The sequence below is a fragment of the Pongo pygmaeus genome, chromosome 6 (genome assembly GCF_028885625.2).
Source record: "Pongo pygmaeus isolate AG05252 chromosome 6, NHGRI_mPonPyg2-v2.0_pri, whole genome shotgun sequence".
Classification (NCBI taxonomy): domain Eukaryota; kingdom Metazoa; phylum Chordata; class Mammalia; order Primates; family Hominidae; genus Pongo; species Pongo pygmaeus.
Window position 1 is genome coordinate 64,864,733 of NC_072379.2, and position 16,976 is coordinate 64,881,708.

Genomic DNA, 16,976 nt, shown 5'->3' on the forward strand with positions numbered 1-16,976 from the left:
TTTGATTTGCATGTCCCTGATGACTAATGATGTTGAGCATATTTTCATGTGCTTATTGACTATTTGTAGTTCTTTGGAGAAATGTCTATTTAGATCTTTTATTTATCTTTTAATGGGACAGATCTTTGATCTTCATATGCCTGTCACATTCTAGAAACTTGACGAAATACATATTTATTGACTGAATTAAAAGTATATTTTATGTATGTTATTAAAAATATTAAGTAAATAATATTTACTATGTCCTCTCTGTTAGGCTTTATGGAACTGATCATATCATTCCAATATGTGAACATTGGCTACCTTTGGAAGTGGAGGCAGAATTGTCAAGGAGGGGACCACAAAGGTAGCTTAAAGGATATTGGCAATAATTTGAACGGCAGATACATGTCTAATTTATTATGCTTTATAACTTCATATATTATGTATTTTATAGGTATCAGTATTAAATAATAAAATTAAAACACACTAAAAACCCAAAATACTCCTCCTAGGATGCCACTAGGATAGGACATTTTTTCTGCCTCTTCTCAGTGCCAAGCTAGAAAAGGAAAGTTTTCTCAATTTAGCAATTGTTTGTGTGTGTTTATTAATTTTAACAAATTTACCCTTAAACGGAAGGTGTGTCCTCTAGCTTTATACAGGAATCTCTTAGCAGACTGCATATCCTGAACAGGCTCTAGGCTTGTTCAAGCTTTGTACATCATCAAAAGAGAACCCCAAGGTCATCAGATTTTAGCAGGCACCCTCAGGAAGGAAAGCATCTTTGGTGTTCCTTGTCTCTCTGAGTTCCTGCTTTTTAGTTGCACTTTTTCTTTTTGTCAACTCAGTAACACATTTCAAAAGGTGTTTTTAATATTTTAACTAACATATTTAGTTTTTGTCTAGTATTTGAACACCTAGTCCACCTAGCAACAGAAATAAAAGTTTTATGTTTGTATTGTTCTGTTTTTGTTTTGGTTAACCATCTTTTTAAAGGCATATAGTATATGATTCTTATCCATAAAGAACTTATAATCAATTAAAGTTATGTATGAGTGAAAAAAATTAAGCATATTGTAAGGGGGAGAAAAAAATGGCAAAATGACACAGGGAAAATATACTATGTAAAGGAGACATTAAATAAGGAAAATTAAAATTTCCAGTTAACACTTAACTGCTATTGGCTAAATAGCAGTTAAATCCTAAATATAGTGAATTTAGGCTGTGAAAGGAAAAGTTAAGTAAAATAACATATCACAGGAGCGGGGATTACCTGTGTCAAGAAGAAATGAAGGGCCTGGGCTATATTATAGGAAACTGTAGGTATGAAAAACATAGTTTCCAAAACAATGATGGGGAAATAAATGAGGCTTAGGAAAAAACTGAGGAGGAGAAGAGTTAGACTGGTAAAATGGCACTCATAAAAACCCTACCAAAAGACAGTAGGGCCTGTTTATTTGAAAAAGCTTGTTAAAAGATTTTGGGGATAAGATCTCAAAAACAACAGCAACAAAAGCAACAATATACAAATGGGATTACATCAAGTTAAAAAACTTCTGTACAACAAAGGAAACAATCAATGGAGTGAAGAGACAACCTACAGAATGGGAGAAAATATTTGCAAACTACCCTTCTGATCAAGGATTAATAACTAGAATATATAAGGAACTCAACCCGATAGCAAAAAAAAAAAAAAAAAAAAGTAAATAATCTGATTTAAAAATGGGTAAAATACCCGAGTAGAACTTTCTCAAAAGAAGACATACAAATGGCCAACAGGTATATGAAATGTGCCCAACATTATTAATCATCAGACAAATATGAATCAAAACCACAGTGAGGTACCATCTCATCCCAGTTAGAATGGCTATTATCAAAAAGACAAGAAATAACAAATGTGAGAAAGGGGAACACCTGTACATTGTTGGTGGGAATGTAAATTAGTACAGCCACTATGGAAAACAGTATAGAGATTCCTCACGATCACGCCACATGATCCAGCAATATGGCTGCTGGGCATATATCCAAAATAAATGAAATGAATATATTGCAAAAGTATCTGCATTCCCATGTTCACTGCAGCAATATTCACAATAACCTAGGTAAGAAACCCTTTTAAGTGTCCAACAATGGGTGAATTGTGATACAGTTTGGATATTTGTCCTCTCCAAATCTCATGTTGAAATGTGACCATCAGTGCTGGAGGTGGGCCTGGTGGGAAATGTTTGGGTCATGGGGGCAGATCTCTCATGAATGGCTTGGTGTCCTCCTGCCCTGTGGGAATGAGTTACCTTGCAATATGGTTGTTTAAAAGAGCCTGGCTCCTTCTGCCCACTCTCTATTGCTCACTTTCTTGCTGTGTGACATGTCTGCTCCCTGTTTACCTTCCACCATGATTGTGAGCCTCCTGAGGCTACACCAGAAGCAGATGCTGGCACTGTGCTTCTTGTACAGCCTACAGAACCATGAGTTAAATCAACCTCTTTTTAAAAAAATAAATAAATAAATTACCCAGTCTCAGGTATTCCTTTATAGCAATGCAAAACAGATGAATACAAATGGGTAAAGAAATTGTGGTATACATACACAGTGAAATACTATTCATCCATAAAAAGGAATGAAGCTGTCATTTGCAGCAACATGGATGGAACTGGAGGGTATTATGTTAAATGAAGTAAGTCAGGCACAGGAAGACAAATATGGCATTTTCTTACTCACATGCAGGAGCTAAAAAATCGGGTCTCATGGAGGCAAAGAGGAGAATGGTGGTTACAAGAGGCCAGGAAGGGAAGTTGGCGGGGGAGATGGAAGATAAGGAAAAGCTGGTTAGTGGGCACAAAAATACAGTTAGAAGGAATAATTCTAGTATTCAATAGAACAGTAAGAAAATTATAGTTACCAATAATTTATTGTATATTTTAATATAGCTAGCAGAGAACTGTAATGTTCTCAACACAAAGAAAAGTGTTTGACACGATGGATATTCCAATCACCCTGACTTGATCATCACACATCATATACATGTATCAAAATATCTCATGTACTCCTAAAATATGTACAACTATGACGCAGCAATTAAAAAACACAAAAAAGAGAAAAACCTGTTTAAGAAACTAGGTTTTCACATAAACTTCATATAGCTATAAGGTATGCAAGAGGACATTAATTAATGTCTCTGGGTCCCCATTTTTCTCACGGGAAAAGAGCAGAGGGAAGACAGGGTACCCTCTGTTTTTCTGGCTGTATAGAGTCTCCCTAGATAATACCATAAACTGGTGGTATTAACTCCTTGATATCACACTGATTTGTCCCCTCCTCTCTTTCCACTGTCACTGCCTAAGTTTAGGCTCATACCATGTCTCAAACTGATTACTGCAATTATTTACCAACTAGACTCTGACTCTAGGTCCACGCCCCTTCAGTCAATACTTTTAGAAACATTCATCTGATCACATTGCTTCCAGTGTGCTCAAGAGTTCTTACTAGCTTCCCCACTGACTTATGATCATGATTCTCGAGTGAAAATATGGAGACTCCAGGAAGGCATGGTCCCTTAGTTAAAAACAATTGGTATTACCAACTAGTGTAACTCATAGAAACAGGCCCCTTGAGTGTATTTAGGAGAGGTTGGAAATTATCAACACATAGCAAAAGGCCAACCTAGGGATCAACCAAGGAAGTCTGTGCTCTGGGTCCTGCTCTCCTCTCCAGTCTCATCTGTCCCAGTCCACATCCTTCTCTCTTCCTCCCCAACACAGACTCTCCACCCATTTGGATTCTATTTGCAGTTCCCCAAAGCTGTTGGATTGTTTTGTGTGTTTTACTGTTTGAAATTAGGGCTCTCTGTCCAGGATTCTCTTTTCCCACTTGTCTACCTCACAAATACCTACTTAACTTTTGAGCCTTGCATTAAACAAAATGTAATCAAAGGTAATTTCTTCCAAGAAGTCTTTCCAAGTCTCCACTATGGAACTGACAACTCCTTGCCATGTATATGTCTATCACCACACCAACAGTTCTGCTTTACATTCATTGATTGTTTATAGGTCTATCTTTCCTTATGGAAATGTAGCTTCCTCAAGTGCAGGGTCTGTGTCTTATCACACTAAATCTGCAGCCCCCAGTATAGTACCTGGCATATAGCAGTGCTCAGAGAAGGTTTACTCAATGACTGACAGGATATATAAGGACTCCTCTGGCACTCATAGTCTCTGGGTGAAGATACTCTAAAAACATCTGCATGGAAGAGGGAAGGAGGAAAAGCTGATGATAGAGAGTTGAGATTCACCCTCAAACAAGTGGTTGTTCCCACACATAAGGGTTTAGGAGCCAGGATTAAGGTAACAACTGCATGCAATTAGCACCATTTGTTACATTCTTAACAGATTATCTTTAATCTTCTTGGTCTTAAAAGAAATTCAAGAATGATATGATCAATTCTACAAGGCTTAACAGAGAGTACATATTCAGTAAATATTATTAATTTGAATTAAATTGTTCTGGCCTGATATTTTGTGATAAAGACTTGAAGCTCTATGTAAAATCTGTTTCTAAAATTGAAGACCTCTAGAATCCTCACTGATAGTTAACTACATCCATACTGAGAATCAGGACTCAAATTTATCAGTCTTTGGAAATTTCCGATTATCCAACAATATATGTAATAAGAGTCATCAAATTGCTTACAGCTAAATTGTGCTATTGAAAGTTGAAATTGAAGCTCAGAGAACATGCATTTCACTGATAAAAATTTTAAGTCTTTATATAATAGAGTCAGAACCTTAATAACAAGGATTTCACTTCAGTGACATTCAAGATTTTACACTATATTTTTAACACATCAGACACAGCTACAATTATATTTATGTTAAGAGTTGCAGTTTGTCAAGTGGCTTGTTAGATTGTTCTAAATGTGTGCCTGGGTAAATTTTGGTTTATTAAACAATTATAAGTTGTCAGTCACTCTAAATGGATTTACTTAGTGATTGTATGATAAATACCATACTAATCAGTTAGAGACCAAGAAGTTAGTCACCCTGATGTAGGCCTATTTCCACTTAAAATTGACAAGAATAATCTAGTGATGAAAAAGGGGACAGATACCTTAGAGGCAGAGTGTGGGCGTTAAGAAAGAACAGGGTGGGGGAAGTTCTGAAATTATATATCTTTGAAGAAAAAAGAAGAGAGGGAAGGAAATTCGGTGAATTAAGTCTAGTGAATGTTGGTTGTGTGAAGAGGCATAAGGAGTCTCTGGAGTGCCAGTTTCCCCTATGCCCACCCAGACTTGATTGAAGACACAATTGCTGCACCTGACCTTTCACACATTCATAGGAAAGTGACATGATGACTCCTCAGAAATGGCTTCAATGTCCCTGAGAGAATGTTCTGGAAAGTATATTGTCTTGGGGGAATGGCAGTCTCTTAGAAAGTCACATATAGCTCCTGGAGGGGTAGCAGGAAGTATTTCTCTGTTGTTGAGAATCCAATACTGTTGGCATAAGGGATGATTTCAGGGATCCACTAATGAACTCTCCTTTTCTGAATGGCTACATTTTAAGTATATTAGAAAAAACAGCTAGCACAGTAAACTCATGCTGATTTTTAAAAATAGTGAATGGATTTAAAATCTAGTTAAAGAAAAACATTAAACAGGGTACAAGTGATATGTAGATAGGCAGCCATATTCAAGGTGTTCTGCAAATTACTGAAATTAGAGAAACACTGGTATAAATTTAAAAAGAGGCAACTATTCTCAGATTTATAACAATACATTTTTTGGCCTATAAATCAGGAATTGGATAAAACAAATCTAAATCCATCAAATAAATAGTCTGAAAGTCTGGATAATGTTGTGGTTGCTTTGGTCTTGGAGTGTAGGTGCATGAAATGGAAACTCAGAAATATCACTAAGATTTCAATAGACTGCTTGACTATGAAGCTAAGAAATAGATGCTGCTGCTGAAAATCATTTAGCATGATATATATGTTAAAAATTCAAGAATACTTACTTTTCTTTTTTAATTGTGTTTCTGCCAAGTAGTGGATCCAGGACTGGATCTATCGTTTCCTCAAGATTTTCAATTAAGATGACATCACCAAAGGCCAAAGCAGTTTCAATGGCATTCAAAAACCTTAAAATTCAGTGGGATTTGAGATAATAAAATGCAAATTGGCACAAAATGTTCAAAATTTTTTAAATGATCAAATTATATTTAATGTAGGTATTCTAAATGGGAAAAACTTAGAGAAAACTATTTTATAAAGTAGTAGTTTCCTTCAACTAGATTACACAGAAATTAAAGATGAGATTTTTAGGATACATTTTAGTTATATTTTCCAAGTGAAATTTAATAGTTTGAACTAATAAATCTATGTATAGATTAGTTGCTTGTAATAGCAACCATAGTTGAAATAAGTGTAAGTTACCCAACTATCATACATTTAAATTCATTTGATGTGTCTTTTTTAAGTAAAGTTTCATGTATTAAATGCTTTAAACTTGATCAAACTTTTATTTTTTTAAACCTTTAAGTTTAGTCACTTAAAATGGTGAGCTATCATTTTATTTTGGTCTTACTCTCCAAAAAATATCTCCCTACCAAAAATAATTTTCTTCAAGTATTCAGATAAACAAAAACTACATTTAAAAAAATAGAGATGGTGGTCTCACTCTGTTGTCCAGGCTGGAGTGCAGCGGCATGTTTATGGTTCAATGTAGCCTTGATCTCCTGGGCTCAAGTGATCCTCCTGCCTCAGCCTCTCAAGTAGCTGGGACTACAGGTAGGCACCACCATACCTGGCTACTTTTTTTTTTTTTTTTTTGGTAGAGATAGGGTCTCACTATGTTGCCCAGGGTGGTCTTGAACTCCTGCCTTCAAGCAATCCTCCTGTCTCAGCCTCCTAAAGTGCTGGGATTATAGGCATGAGCTACTGCACCCGGCCTAAGAACTACATTTACTTGTATAACTAGAGAAATTTCTTATTTCACTCTATGTATAAAAAGAGGATGGAAGGGTCAAGTGAAATATCCATAGTTCTAAAATAATTTATTCAACATTAACTGAATAGCAACTGCATACAAGACAGCTTTCTATCTATCAGACAGTATTATCATGATGACTCAGTAACAGAAATTCTTGGAGTAGATTCAGTTCTCAAAAGCGACATGTAAATCTTGACTAAGATAATAAATTAACTTTAGGCATCCAATGTTGGGACTTGTAGCCATGTTAAGATCCTTCTATAGGCAGAGTATAGATTTAGAAATATGACTGTAAACATCATTAAGCCTGGAGGCACCCTTGACAATTCTTGTGTTACTATCCAAACACCGCAGAGAAGCAATATAATATATATCCATTGTTGGCTTTAGAAAATTTACATATTTTCCCCCACAGACACAATGTTTGTTCTAACTTTCAATCTTATCTCTTCTTCAGATAATTGGATGCCACCCAACAAGAATGCCTTTTCAACAGAGATACTTTATATGAAACATGAACAGGCAGATAAACAAATAGCACCAAATTGTAATACATCAATGTGGTGGAGAGGTCTAAGAAACGTCACGCCTTTATAAAAATCAGACCCACTTCACAGCAGGTAAACAGAAAGCCAGTCTCTTCAAACTTCACATACCCTTTCTGGCCCAAATGTGTGACTTTCAGGTCCATTCCATACTTATTCTTGATCCACTTAATCCCCTGTTGCTGGGGATCTATTACCAGAGGCCAGCGCTCACAGTGTGTTAGGATAGCGGCATTTTCGGTGGACATTCTGTCACTGGGCAGTCCTTCGTTATTCCAGGTGGCAATTGTAGCATCATCCGTCAACACGGAAATCAAGTCCAGGCCTTCGGTTAGTGGAATGGAAACCTTTAAAATCAGAGTTGAATGCAACAAATAGGCCATGTGGCAGAGAGAGCAGACAGACAAGAAAAGAAGAGAACAAAGCCATGAGAAAGTAACTAGGTAAACACATGATAATTTTCTGTGGCTTCTCAGAAGCCAAACACAGCTCATCATTAGATGCAATTTGACTTGATAAATCCAGTATTTACGTCTCAGAATTCTGTTAACTGTGGGATTCAACATCGGTTTTATCAACTGCATCTACTGGGCTTCAACTGACAGAGACTTTGCCCCATACTTAGGTAAGAGTGAATTTACACCCCAAGAAGAATGGCAGGACACCAGAAATGTATTTGCCCATGGAGCAATCCACGCCACCCACCTCCACATAACCAATGCTAAAATTCAGTATCTTGCTCAGGCACTTCATTTTTTTTCTACAGACCAATGCTACAAAGAGATGACCTCTCTCTCTGGGATGGGTTAATGGAAAGTATTCAGTCCACTGGAACCCCATCAACTCCTCAGTTGTGCAAAGGAACTTAGGATGTCACTTCTAGGCTGAGAGGAAATTATCTATGTCTTGATTGCATTGCAAAGTAAGAAGTTGGGGAGGGGTAAGTGAGGAGGGAGGGGCAAGCGGGGTGGAGAGAGCAATCCATTTTAAAGAATAAGGATACTTCTTTATAAAAATTGACAACAATAAATAATGTTGTGGGAAAAATTGTATTAAAGAATGTATATGTTCACTCCGCCAGTCATCAATCACCAAACATTTATTGAGCATTTTCTACGTACATGAAACACTGCCTAGAGACACCAAAATGTGCAGGATGAATACCTAGCTAGCCCCCTAGCTTGGTGGGGTGGTTAACATGGAAGCATGCCTCTATAAGAGACTGTAGTAACAACCCTACCTGTAGTAGGTAGGGGAGGCTATATCAGCAGTAACAGTTTGGTTCATTGGTTTGTCACAGAGCTTCAAAACAAAATGCTGAAAGGATTCCCACATTAAGGCTGGGATGCAATTTAATATGAATATAGGAAAAGTAGCACAATATTCTTACTGCCTCTGACTACAATGTTATCTTAAAAATGAATCAAACCCTATCTCCTAGTGATATTGAACAAGTCTTGATATCTGACTTGATACATAGTTCCCTTAGAGACATAGGCAATTTGATCTTTTAGAACAAGCACTCTTCTATTGGCAAGAGGTGTGTGCTTTAATTTGTTACCTTCTACTTAATACAAACAGCTGAAACAATTGGGGGCTGTAACTTTGATTTCTGAAGCTAAAAGGACTAACAGAAGGGGCATCTGCAGATCTCAGATCCAAAATCAATAGTTTGAGTACCTACTCTGTGCAGAGTAGAGAGCCAGGGATCAAAGAGAATACCAATCTCCCCCTTTTTTCCTGGTCAGTAGGGGAAATAAAACCCAGTTCAACATAAATGAAGAAATAAAACCCATCTTAATATAAATGAAGACACCTACATTAAAGAGTATCATAACTATAGTGACTACTTTGAGACTCAAATTTTTAGGATGTTTTAATAGTATTGTGTCCAAATAACCAGCAGCATGGCTACATACAGAATTTTTTTCATAAAAATATTTTTTGATAGTTATAATACAGGCATCATTTTCACATTAATATTAATCTAAGTGCAGGGTGAGAAAAATAAGCCTCATTTTATATACAGGCATGCGCAGTATGATATTTTGGTTAATGATGGACTGCATATATAACAGTGGTTTCATAAGATTATAATGGAGCCGAAAAATTCCTATCACCTAGTAACACTGTAGCCATCATAACGTTGTAGTACAATTACATTATTTTAAAAATAAATTTTGTGTAGGCTAAGTGTACAGTGTTTACAAAGTCTACAGTAGTATACAGTAATGTCCTAGGACTTCACATTCACTCACTGACTAAACCAGAGCAATTTCTAGTTCTGCATGCTCCATTCACCATAGGTGTTCTATGCAGGTGTACCAATTTTAGTCTTTTATGCTATATTTTTTGTGTATCTTTTCCATATTTGGATAGATTTAGATGCACAAATACTTACCATTGTGCTACAGTTGCCTACAGCATTCAATAAAATAACATGCTGTGCAGGTTTGTAGCCTAGGAGCAATAGGCTATGCCATGTAGCCTAGGTGTGTAATAGGCTGTCTCATCTAGGTCTATGCAAGTACACCAAAAGACATTTCTCAGAACATATCCCCTTCATTAAGTGATACATTAGAGTATACCTTCTTTTTATTATAATTAACTGGTCTTTTCAGAATTTCTTGGAGTCTGCAGCAAGGAAAATGGGTTTGGAAACCAAGTGCAAAGAGGGAACCCTTTAAGTTCAAAGTCTGCTTCTAGAGTCAGCCTGTTGCCAGCCTCCATCTAATTGCTCTATTAAGTAGGGTCAACATGTTGTGAGTCAGGATGTTACTATGAGGTGGAGCTGAAACAAAAAAGGAGGCTCACTCTTTGGAAAAGGAGCATTTGCTAGAGAGAAAAGACAAGGCTGGAAGCACATGTCACGAGCCAAAGTGAAATTAGCCATAACACCAAATGCCCATCTGGTCTCTAAAAACTGACCAACTGGCATATTCCTAAGAAAAAAGGGTGATTTCCTGTGGAGGTAATACTCCCAGTTTCTCCTAATGTTACGGTAACATAACAACTAATGTTTATGTAAGGCTTTAACTGTTCACAAAATTTATTCATATAGATTCATTCTTTCCAATTTTTCATTTAACCCTTACAAGAGTTCTGCAAGGTAGATATCTCTATTTTATTGCTTAGGACACAGAGGCTTAGCATTAGAGCTTCTAATAACTAATTAGTAACTAATAACTAATTATTGGCACTAATAACTTCATGTATTTGCTCTGTCTATAAACTGCTGGGTCAAAGCAATGAGTGGAGTGCAAAGGCTGCCTTGAACTTGCCTATGACTCTGTCCATCTGCCCAGCAAACAACAACTTTGGATGGAAACAACTTTGGAAAACAGTGTAATTTGGACCCTCAAGGCCATGTATGCCCACAGCCCCTGTCCTTTTCAGCCACTACCCTCTGTGTTACTGTTTGCTCCCTGTCCCATCCCTCAAACTCATGCCCCCATGGTTGTACTTTCTGACAACCCTTCCCTCATACTCTTTAGTATCTTAGTCTTGTTTGGACCAAATTGCCTTATCTTCTCTACCTGCTTGTCTTAAGCAAAACCAGGCTCTCCCCCAAGGGTAATGGCCGTCAACCCCAGGCTGGATACTGGACTTATGGGAGAGCTTTTAAAAGCTGCCAACAGGCCTGGCCCTTCCCCCAAGTGATTCAGCATCAACAGGCATCAGTGCATTTCAAAAAGTTCCCTCTCACATGATTTTAACAGGAGGCTGGGGTGCAAGAGCCATTGTTCTAGAGTCTCATTTCACTTGAGGGCCTTCTGAAGTGGAAAGAGTTCATTTTCCTCCCTTCCCACCTCTCTCTCTCTCTCTCTCTTTTCTTTCTTTTTGAAATAAGGTCTCACTCTGTCACCCAGCCTGGAGTTCAGTGGTGCCACCATAGCTTGCTGTAACCTCTAACTCCTAAGCTCAAGTGACCCTCCCTCCTCAGCCTCTTTGCCACCACACCTGCCTGGGTTTAAAAAAAATCTTTTTTTTCATATAGATAGTGTCTCACTGTGTAGCCCAGGCTGGTCTCAAACTCCTGGCCTCAAGAGATCCTCTTGCCTTGGCCTTCCAAAGAACTGGGAGACATGAGCCACCACACCCGGTGGACAGTTCATTTTCTTAATAATCCCATTACTGAAAAGTGGGTGTGGGAAAGAGTTGCCATTCCTCTTTCTTCCCTGTAAGTCAACCCAAGTCGTGATTCTTCCATTCTTAAGTCAAAATGCCACCTTTAAGACCCATGGACTCCAGATATACAATCTCCGATCTATTTCCTCATCTTATGAATGATATAGTTATTGGTCTTTCTCACCTTTCCAAGTTCTGCTATCAATCCTTGACAACCTCAGTGCCTATGAAGATGATGATTCCACTCTCTGGCCTTGACAACTTTCATATTAAAGCACTGTATTTCCTTTCTATTCCAGTTGGGGGAATTGGGGGAGGAAGGGGATGATATCAGAATCACCCGGGAAGATTATACAACACCCCCATCCCTGGCTTCTGATATGCACATCCCCACCCCCCATGATGGTGATATGTCTTTGGAGGGGTATTAGAGTACCTTTTTTGATGGGAAATATAGTCCCAGGCTTTGTAACAATCTGAAATCATTTTATCATTGAAACCTAAAATTCCTGTACCCAACTCTTTGATTATGATTGTCTACATCTCTTTCACATCTTTAAACATAACACTCTAAATACTATTAAGATACCAGGACTTTACCCTACTATTTACAGTTTTACTGTGGTAAAATATACTTAACATAAAATTTGTCATTTTAACCATTCTAAGTGTACAGTTCAAGTGGCATTAAGTACATTCACATTGTTGTACAACCATCATCATTTTCTATCTCCAGAACTTTTTCATGTTCCCAAACTGAAACATACCTATGAAACAATAACTCCCCATTCCTCCCTCTCCCAGCCTCTGGTAACCACCATTCCACTTTCTGTCTCTATGAATGTGAATGCTCTAGGTCCCTCACAAAGTGGAAGTATTTGTCCTTTTGGCTTATTTTATTTTTGAGATGGCATCTCACTCTGTCACCCAGGCTGGAGTACGGTGGCGCGATCTCTGCTCACTGCAACTTCCGCCTCCTGGGTTTAAGCAATTCTCCTGCCTCAGCCTCCTGAATAGCCTGGATTACAGGCACCCACCACCACGCCTGGCTAATTTTTAGTTGACAGGGGGTTTCACCATGTTGGCCAGGCTGGTCTTGAGCTCCTGACTTCAAGTCATCTGCCCGCCATGGCCTCCCAAAGTGCTGAGATTACAGGCATTAGCCACCAGGTCCAGCTGTGACTGGCTAATTTCAGTTAGCCTAATATTGACAAGGTTCATCCATGTTGTAGCATGTACCAGAATTTCCTTCATTTTTGAGGCCGAATAACATTCTATTGTGTACTTATACCTTATGTTTAAAAATCCGTTCTGTCCATGGACACATGAATCGCTTCCACCTTTTGGCTATTGTGAATAGTGCTGCTATAAACAATGGCAAGCAAACATCTGTTTGAATTCCTACTTTTACTTCTTTGGGGTATATGCCAACAAGTAGAATTTCTGGATTATGTGGCAATTCTGTGTTTAAGGTTTTGGGAAACTTTACCATATTTTAACACTAACTTCTGGCTAACCTCCTATCTCTTTTCAGCCTAAAGTGCTCCTTCCATTTCTTAATTGTTCTGCTACTTAATTGTTCTGCTTGACTTTCCTCACCTCCGTTCTTTCTGGCTTACCTGCCTATAAACATGGCTAGATTTGGCATTCTCTTTCCTCTCTTTTTACTCCTAGACTTTGAGTATTCTGTTGAAAGCTTTATTACTGTGACTATAAACTTATCTTGTCCAAATACGTCTTGGGTTTCTTAAAGCTGTGTGGTGACTCTTACCTTCTACTCCCCTGTTGCCCTTCACAGGTATTTTTGATATTTTTACCACTCTCCTCAAAGCTGTTCTTCTTATTTCAATTTTCTTTGGTTTGGCCAGCTTGCACTGCATTTTCCTACTTCCCTAAAGTAACAGAGACCAGCAGGTGTGAGTGCTTCAATTTTCTATTAATATCTGTGCCCATGTCCATCTTTGTCTCCATACTCCAGAAAGGGCTGGATACATAAACTAAGAATCTGTTTTAATCAATTGAGATGACAGTGTTGTATAGAAAATAGAGTCCTGGAAATCAGGAGGTCTGATTTTCTATTCTCTATGACAGAAGTGGAGTCATTTGTCTGTCTCAGTTTTCTCATTTGTACAAGGAGTATCTTAAACTAGATGATTTTACATCGTGCAAATCTATTATTTCACTTTGCTTATGGGTTTGAATTTTCAAATTTAGGGTAAGCTACTTTATACTTACATACAAAATACTACACTTTAAGTCTGAAAGTAGTCTTTTAAAAATCTTTAACAAATAACCCATAATATTAGTAAGAAAACAAAGTTTCATGCTATTCAATAACATGATGATCTGAGTTTGTTCAGTTATCACTTCTGTTTAAAGCACTTTTCCAACCATAACTCTATAGTTTACATAATTAATTTTTATGTTCTTGTTGAAACGATCACTAAAATAAGGAAAACTATTTCCATCTTTCACCATATGCAAAAATCAAATCAGGCCAGGTGTAGCGGCTCACACCTGTAATTCCAGCATTTTGGGAGGCTGAGGCTGGTGGATCACCTGAGGTCAGGAGTTTGAGACCAGCCTGGGCAACATGGTAAAACCCCATCTCTACTAAAAATACAAAAAAATTAGCCAGGTGTGGTGGTGGGTGCCTGTAATCCCAGCTACTTGGGAGGCTGAGGCAGGAGAATTGCTTGAACCTCAGGGGCGGAGGTTGCAGTGGGCTGAGACTGCACCATTGCACTCCAGCCTGGGCAACAAGAGGGAAACTCCATCTCAAAAAAAACAAAATGAAACAAACAAACAAAAAACAAAACAAAAACTGAAAATCAAATCAAAATGGATTAAAGACTTAAATATAAGACCTGAAACTATAAAACTACTATAGGAAAAATTGGGAAAATGCTTCAGGACATCTGGGCAAAGATTTTTTGGGTAAGACCACAAACAAATGCAAAAGTGGGATCGTATCAAGCTAAAATTCTTCTGCCCAGCAAAGGAAACAACCAACAGAGTGAAAAGATAATCTACAGAATAGAAGAAAATACCTTGCAAACTATTCACCCAACAAGGCATCAATAACCAGAATACATAAGGAACTCAAACAACTCAATAGCAAATAAAGCAAAAAACTTGATTGTAAAATGGATAAAGTTCTTGAATAGATATTTCTTTCAGAAGAAGATGTACAAATGGCCAATAGGTAACATGAAAAAATGCTCAACATCACCGAGTCAGCAGGGAAATGTAAATCCAAACCACAACGAGATATAATTTCACCTCAGTTAGAATGGCTATTATCAAAAAGACAGAAAATATCAAATGCTGGTGAGGATGTAGAGAAAAGGGAAAGCTTGTATACTGCTGGTGGAAATTTAAATTAGTACAGTCACCATAGAAAACAGTATGGAGGTTCCTCAAAAAAATAAATAACTACCATATGATCCAGCAATTTAGCTACTGAGCATATATCCAAAAGAAAGGAAATCAGTATGTCAAAGAGATATCTGCACTCCTATGTTTACTGCATCACTATTCACAATAGCCAAGACACGGAATCAACCTAAGTGTCCATCAACAGATGGGCAGATAAAGAAAACATGATATACATGCACAATGGAATACTAGTCAGCCATAAAAACAATGAAATCCTGTCATTTCCAGCCACATAAATGGAACTGGAGGACTTTATGTTAAGTGAAATAAGCCAGGCACAAAAAGATAAATATTGTATGTTCTTACATGTGGGAGCTAAAAAAGTGGATCTTATGGAGGTGGAGAGTAGAATGATGGTTACCAGAGAACCGGAGAGAGGGAAATGGAGGAGAGGGGATGCAGAGAAGTTGGTTAGTAGGTACAAAAATACACTTAGATAGAAGAAATAAGTGCCAGTATTCAGTAACACAGTAGGGAAACTGTAGTTAATAATTTATTGTATATTTCAAATAGCTAGAAAGGAAGAATTATAGTGTTCTTAACACAGAGAAAAAATAAATGTTTAAGGTGATAGATATCTTATTTACCTTGACTTGACCATTACACATTGTATACAGGTATCAAACTATCACATTACCCTAAAAATACATATGAGTATTATAGATCAATAAAAACATTTTTAAAACTAATGAAATATTTATTATGAATTTTGTAAAAATAAGAAAAACTGCAGCACATGAGAAAGAATTTCACCGTGGAATTTCTGGTCAGTTCTCATTACAGAGGTCCAAAAGTGCCTGGCATATACATGGGTTTTACTACTGAAATTTCAATGTGATCTTTCTACCTGCTGACAAGGTAAGGAACTGAACTTACCTTCTGTTGAAGAAAGGGAACCCACTTGCAGTGCACCAGCTCCTGGCGATACTGCTTTGTGAAGGGTCCGACGTAAGACACAAATGCTGCCATGAGAAGAACATCTCCACAGAGTGTCTTCTCTTGAGCTTCAAAGGACTTAATGGATTGACCCCAGCGAATCTTCTCTGACTGAAAGATGAAATTACTCAGCTGTAATTGCAGGCTGAACGTCAACTCCACAAATGCTTAATGCAATTACCTTAAGGCAAGGTTTACATCCTTCTACACAGTCACTATAAGGAACAGAGTGTAACGGGTTAGTGTGACTATTATAATGTTTCATGTGTTTGAAACCCATCATTATGATGGAGTTCTCATACTCTCCTCAGTGGAGTTTATCACAATGTGACATTAGTTCTTTAACATCTCTTCTCACTGGACATCCGAACTCTTCCATTATGATTGAGGTCCTTCTTGAAAGGCTGACAGTCTCTCCCCTGTCCCTCTGGGAATGGAAGATGACCAAGAGCTGTGGCCAAGAATGAGTGATGTTGAGATTACTTATTTATTTGACAAGGTCTGGCTCTATCACCCGTGCTGGAATGCCATAGCACCATCTTGGCTCATTGCAACTTCTACCTCCTGGGCTTAAGCCATCTTCTCACTTCAGCCTCTCAAGTAGCTGGGACTACAGGCATGCACCACCATGCCTGGCAAATTTTTGTATTTTTTGTAGAGACGGGGCTTCACCATGTTGCCCAGGCTGGTCTCAAACTCATGAGCTCAAGCAATCCACCCACCTTGGCCTCCTAAAGTGCTGGGATTACAGGCGTGAGCCACTGCACCTGGCCTGATGTCAGGATTTTTAATGTCAGCCTGGCTGCTCTCCATTCTTCCCACTACACTGCCTTAGTCAAACTTTTTATTTACTTACCTATTTTTAACATGCTGGCAATGGTCTGATTACAGACAAAGGGAAATGACAAACACAACTCTTCTTAATTAGTTAAAACATAAAGCTGAAACAGCCATCTATCCTGGAT

The 16,976-nt window shown here is 37.9% G+C and overlaps 1 protein-coding gene across 1 annotated transcript in view; it reads right to left on the reverse strand.

Moving 5' to 3' along the window:
* DNAH11 (dynein axonemal heavy chain 11) overlaps positions 1-16,976 on the reverse strand; it is a 355,283-nt gene that overhangs the window by 78,605 nt on the left and 259,702 nt on the right. The window contains exons 63-65 of the mRNA XM_063667481.1: positions 15,952-16,122; positions 7,621-7,856; positions 5,991-6,113 (exon numbers count right to left, since the gene is read on the reverse strand). Of these exons, the coding sequence (XP_063523551.1) occupies positions 5,991-6,113; positions 7,621-7,856; positions 15,952-16,122 (530 nt within the window). The remainder of the gene's footprint in view (positions 1-5,990; positions 6,114-7,620; positions 7,857-15,951; positions 16,123-16,976) is intronic.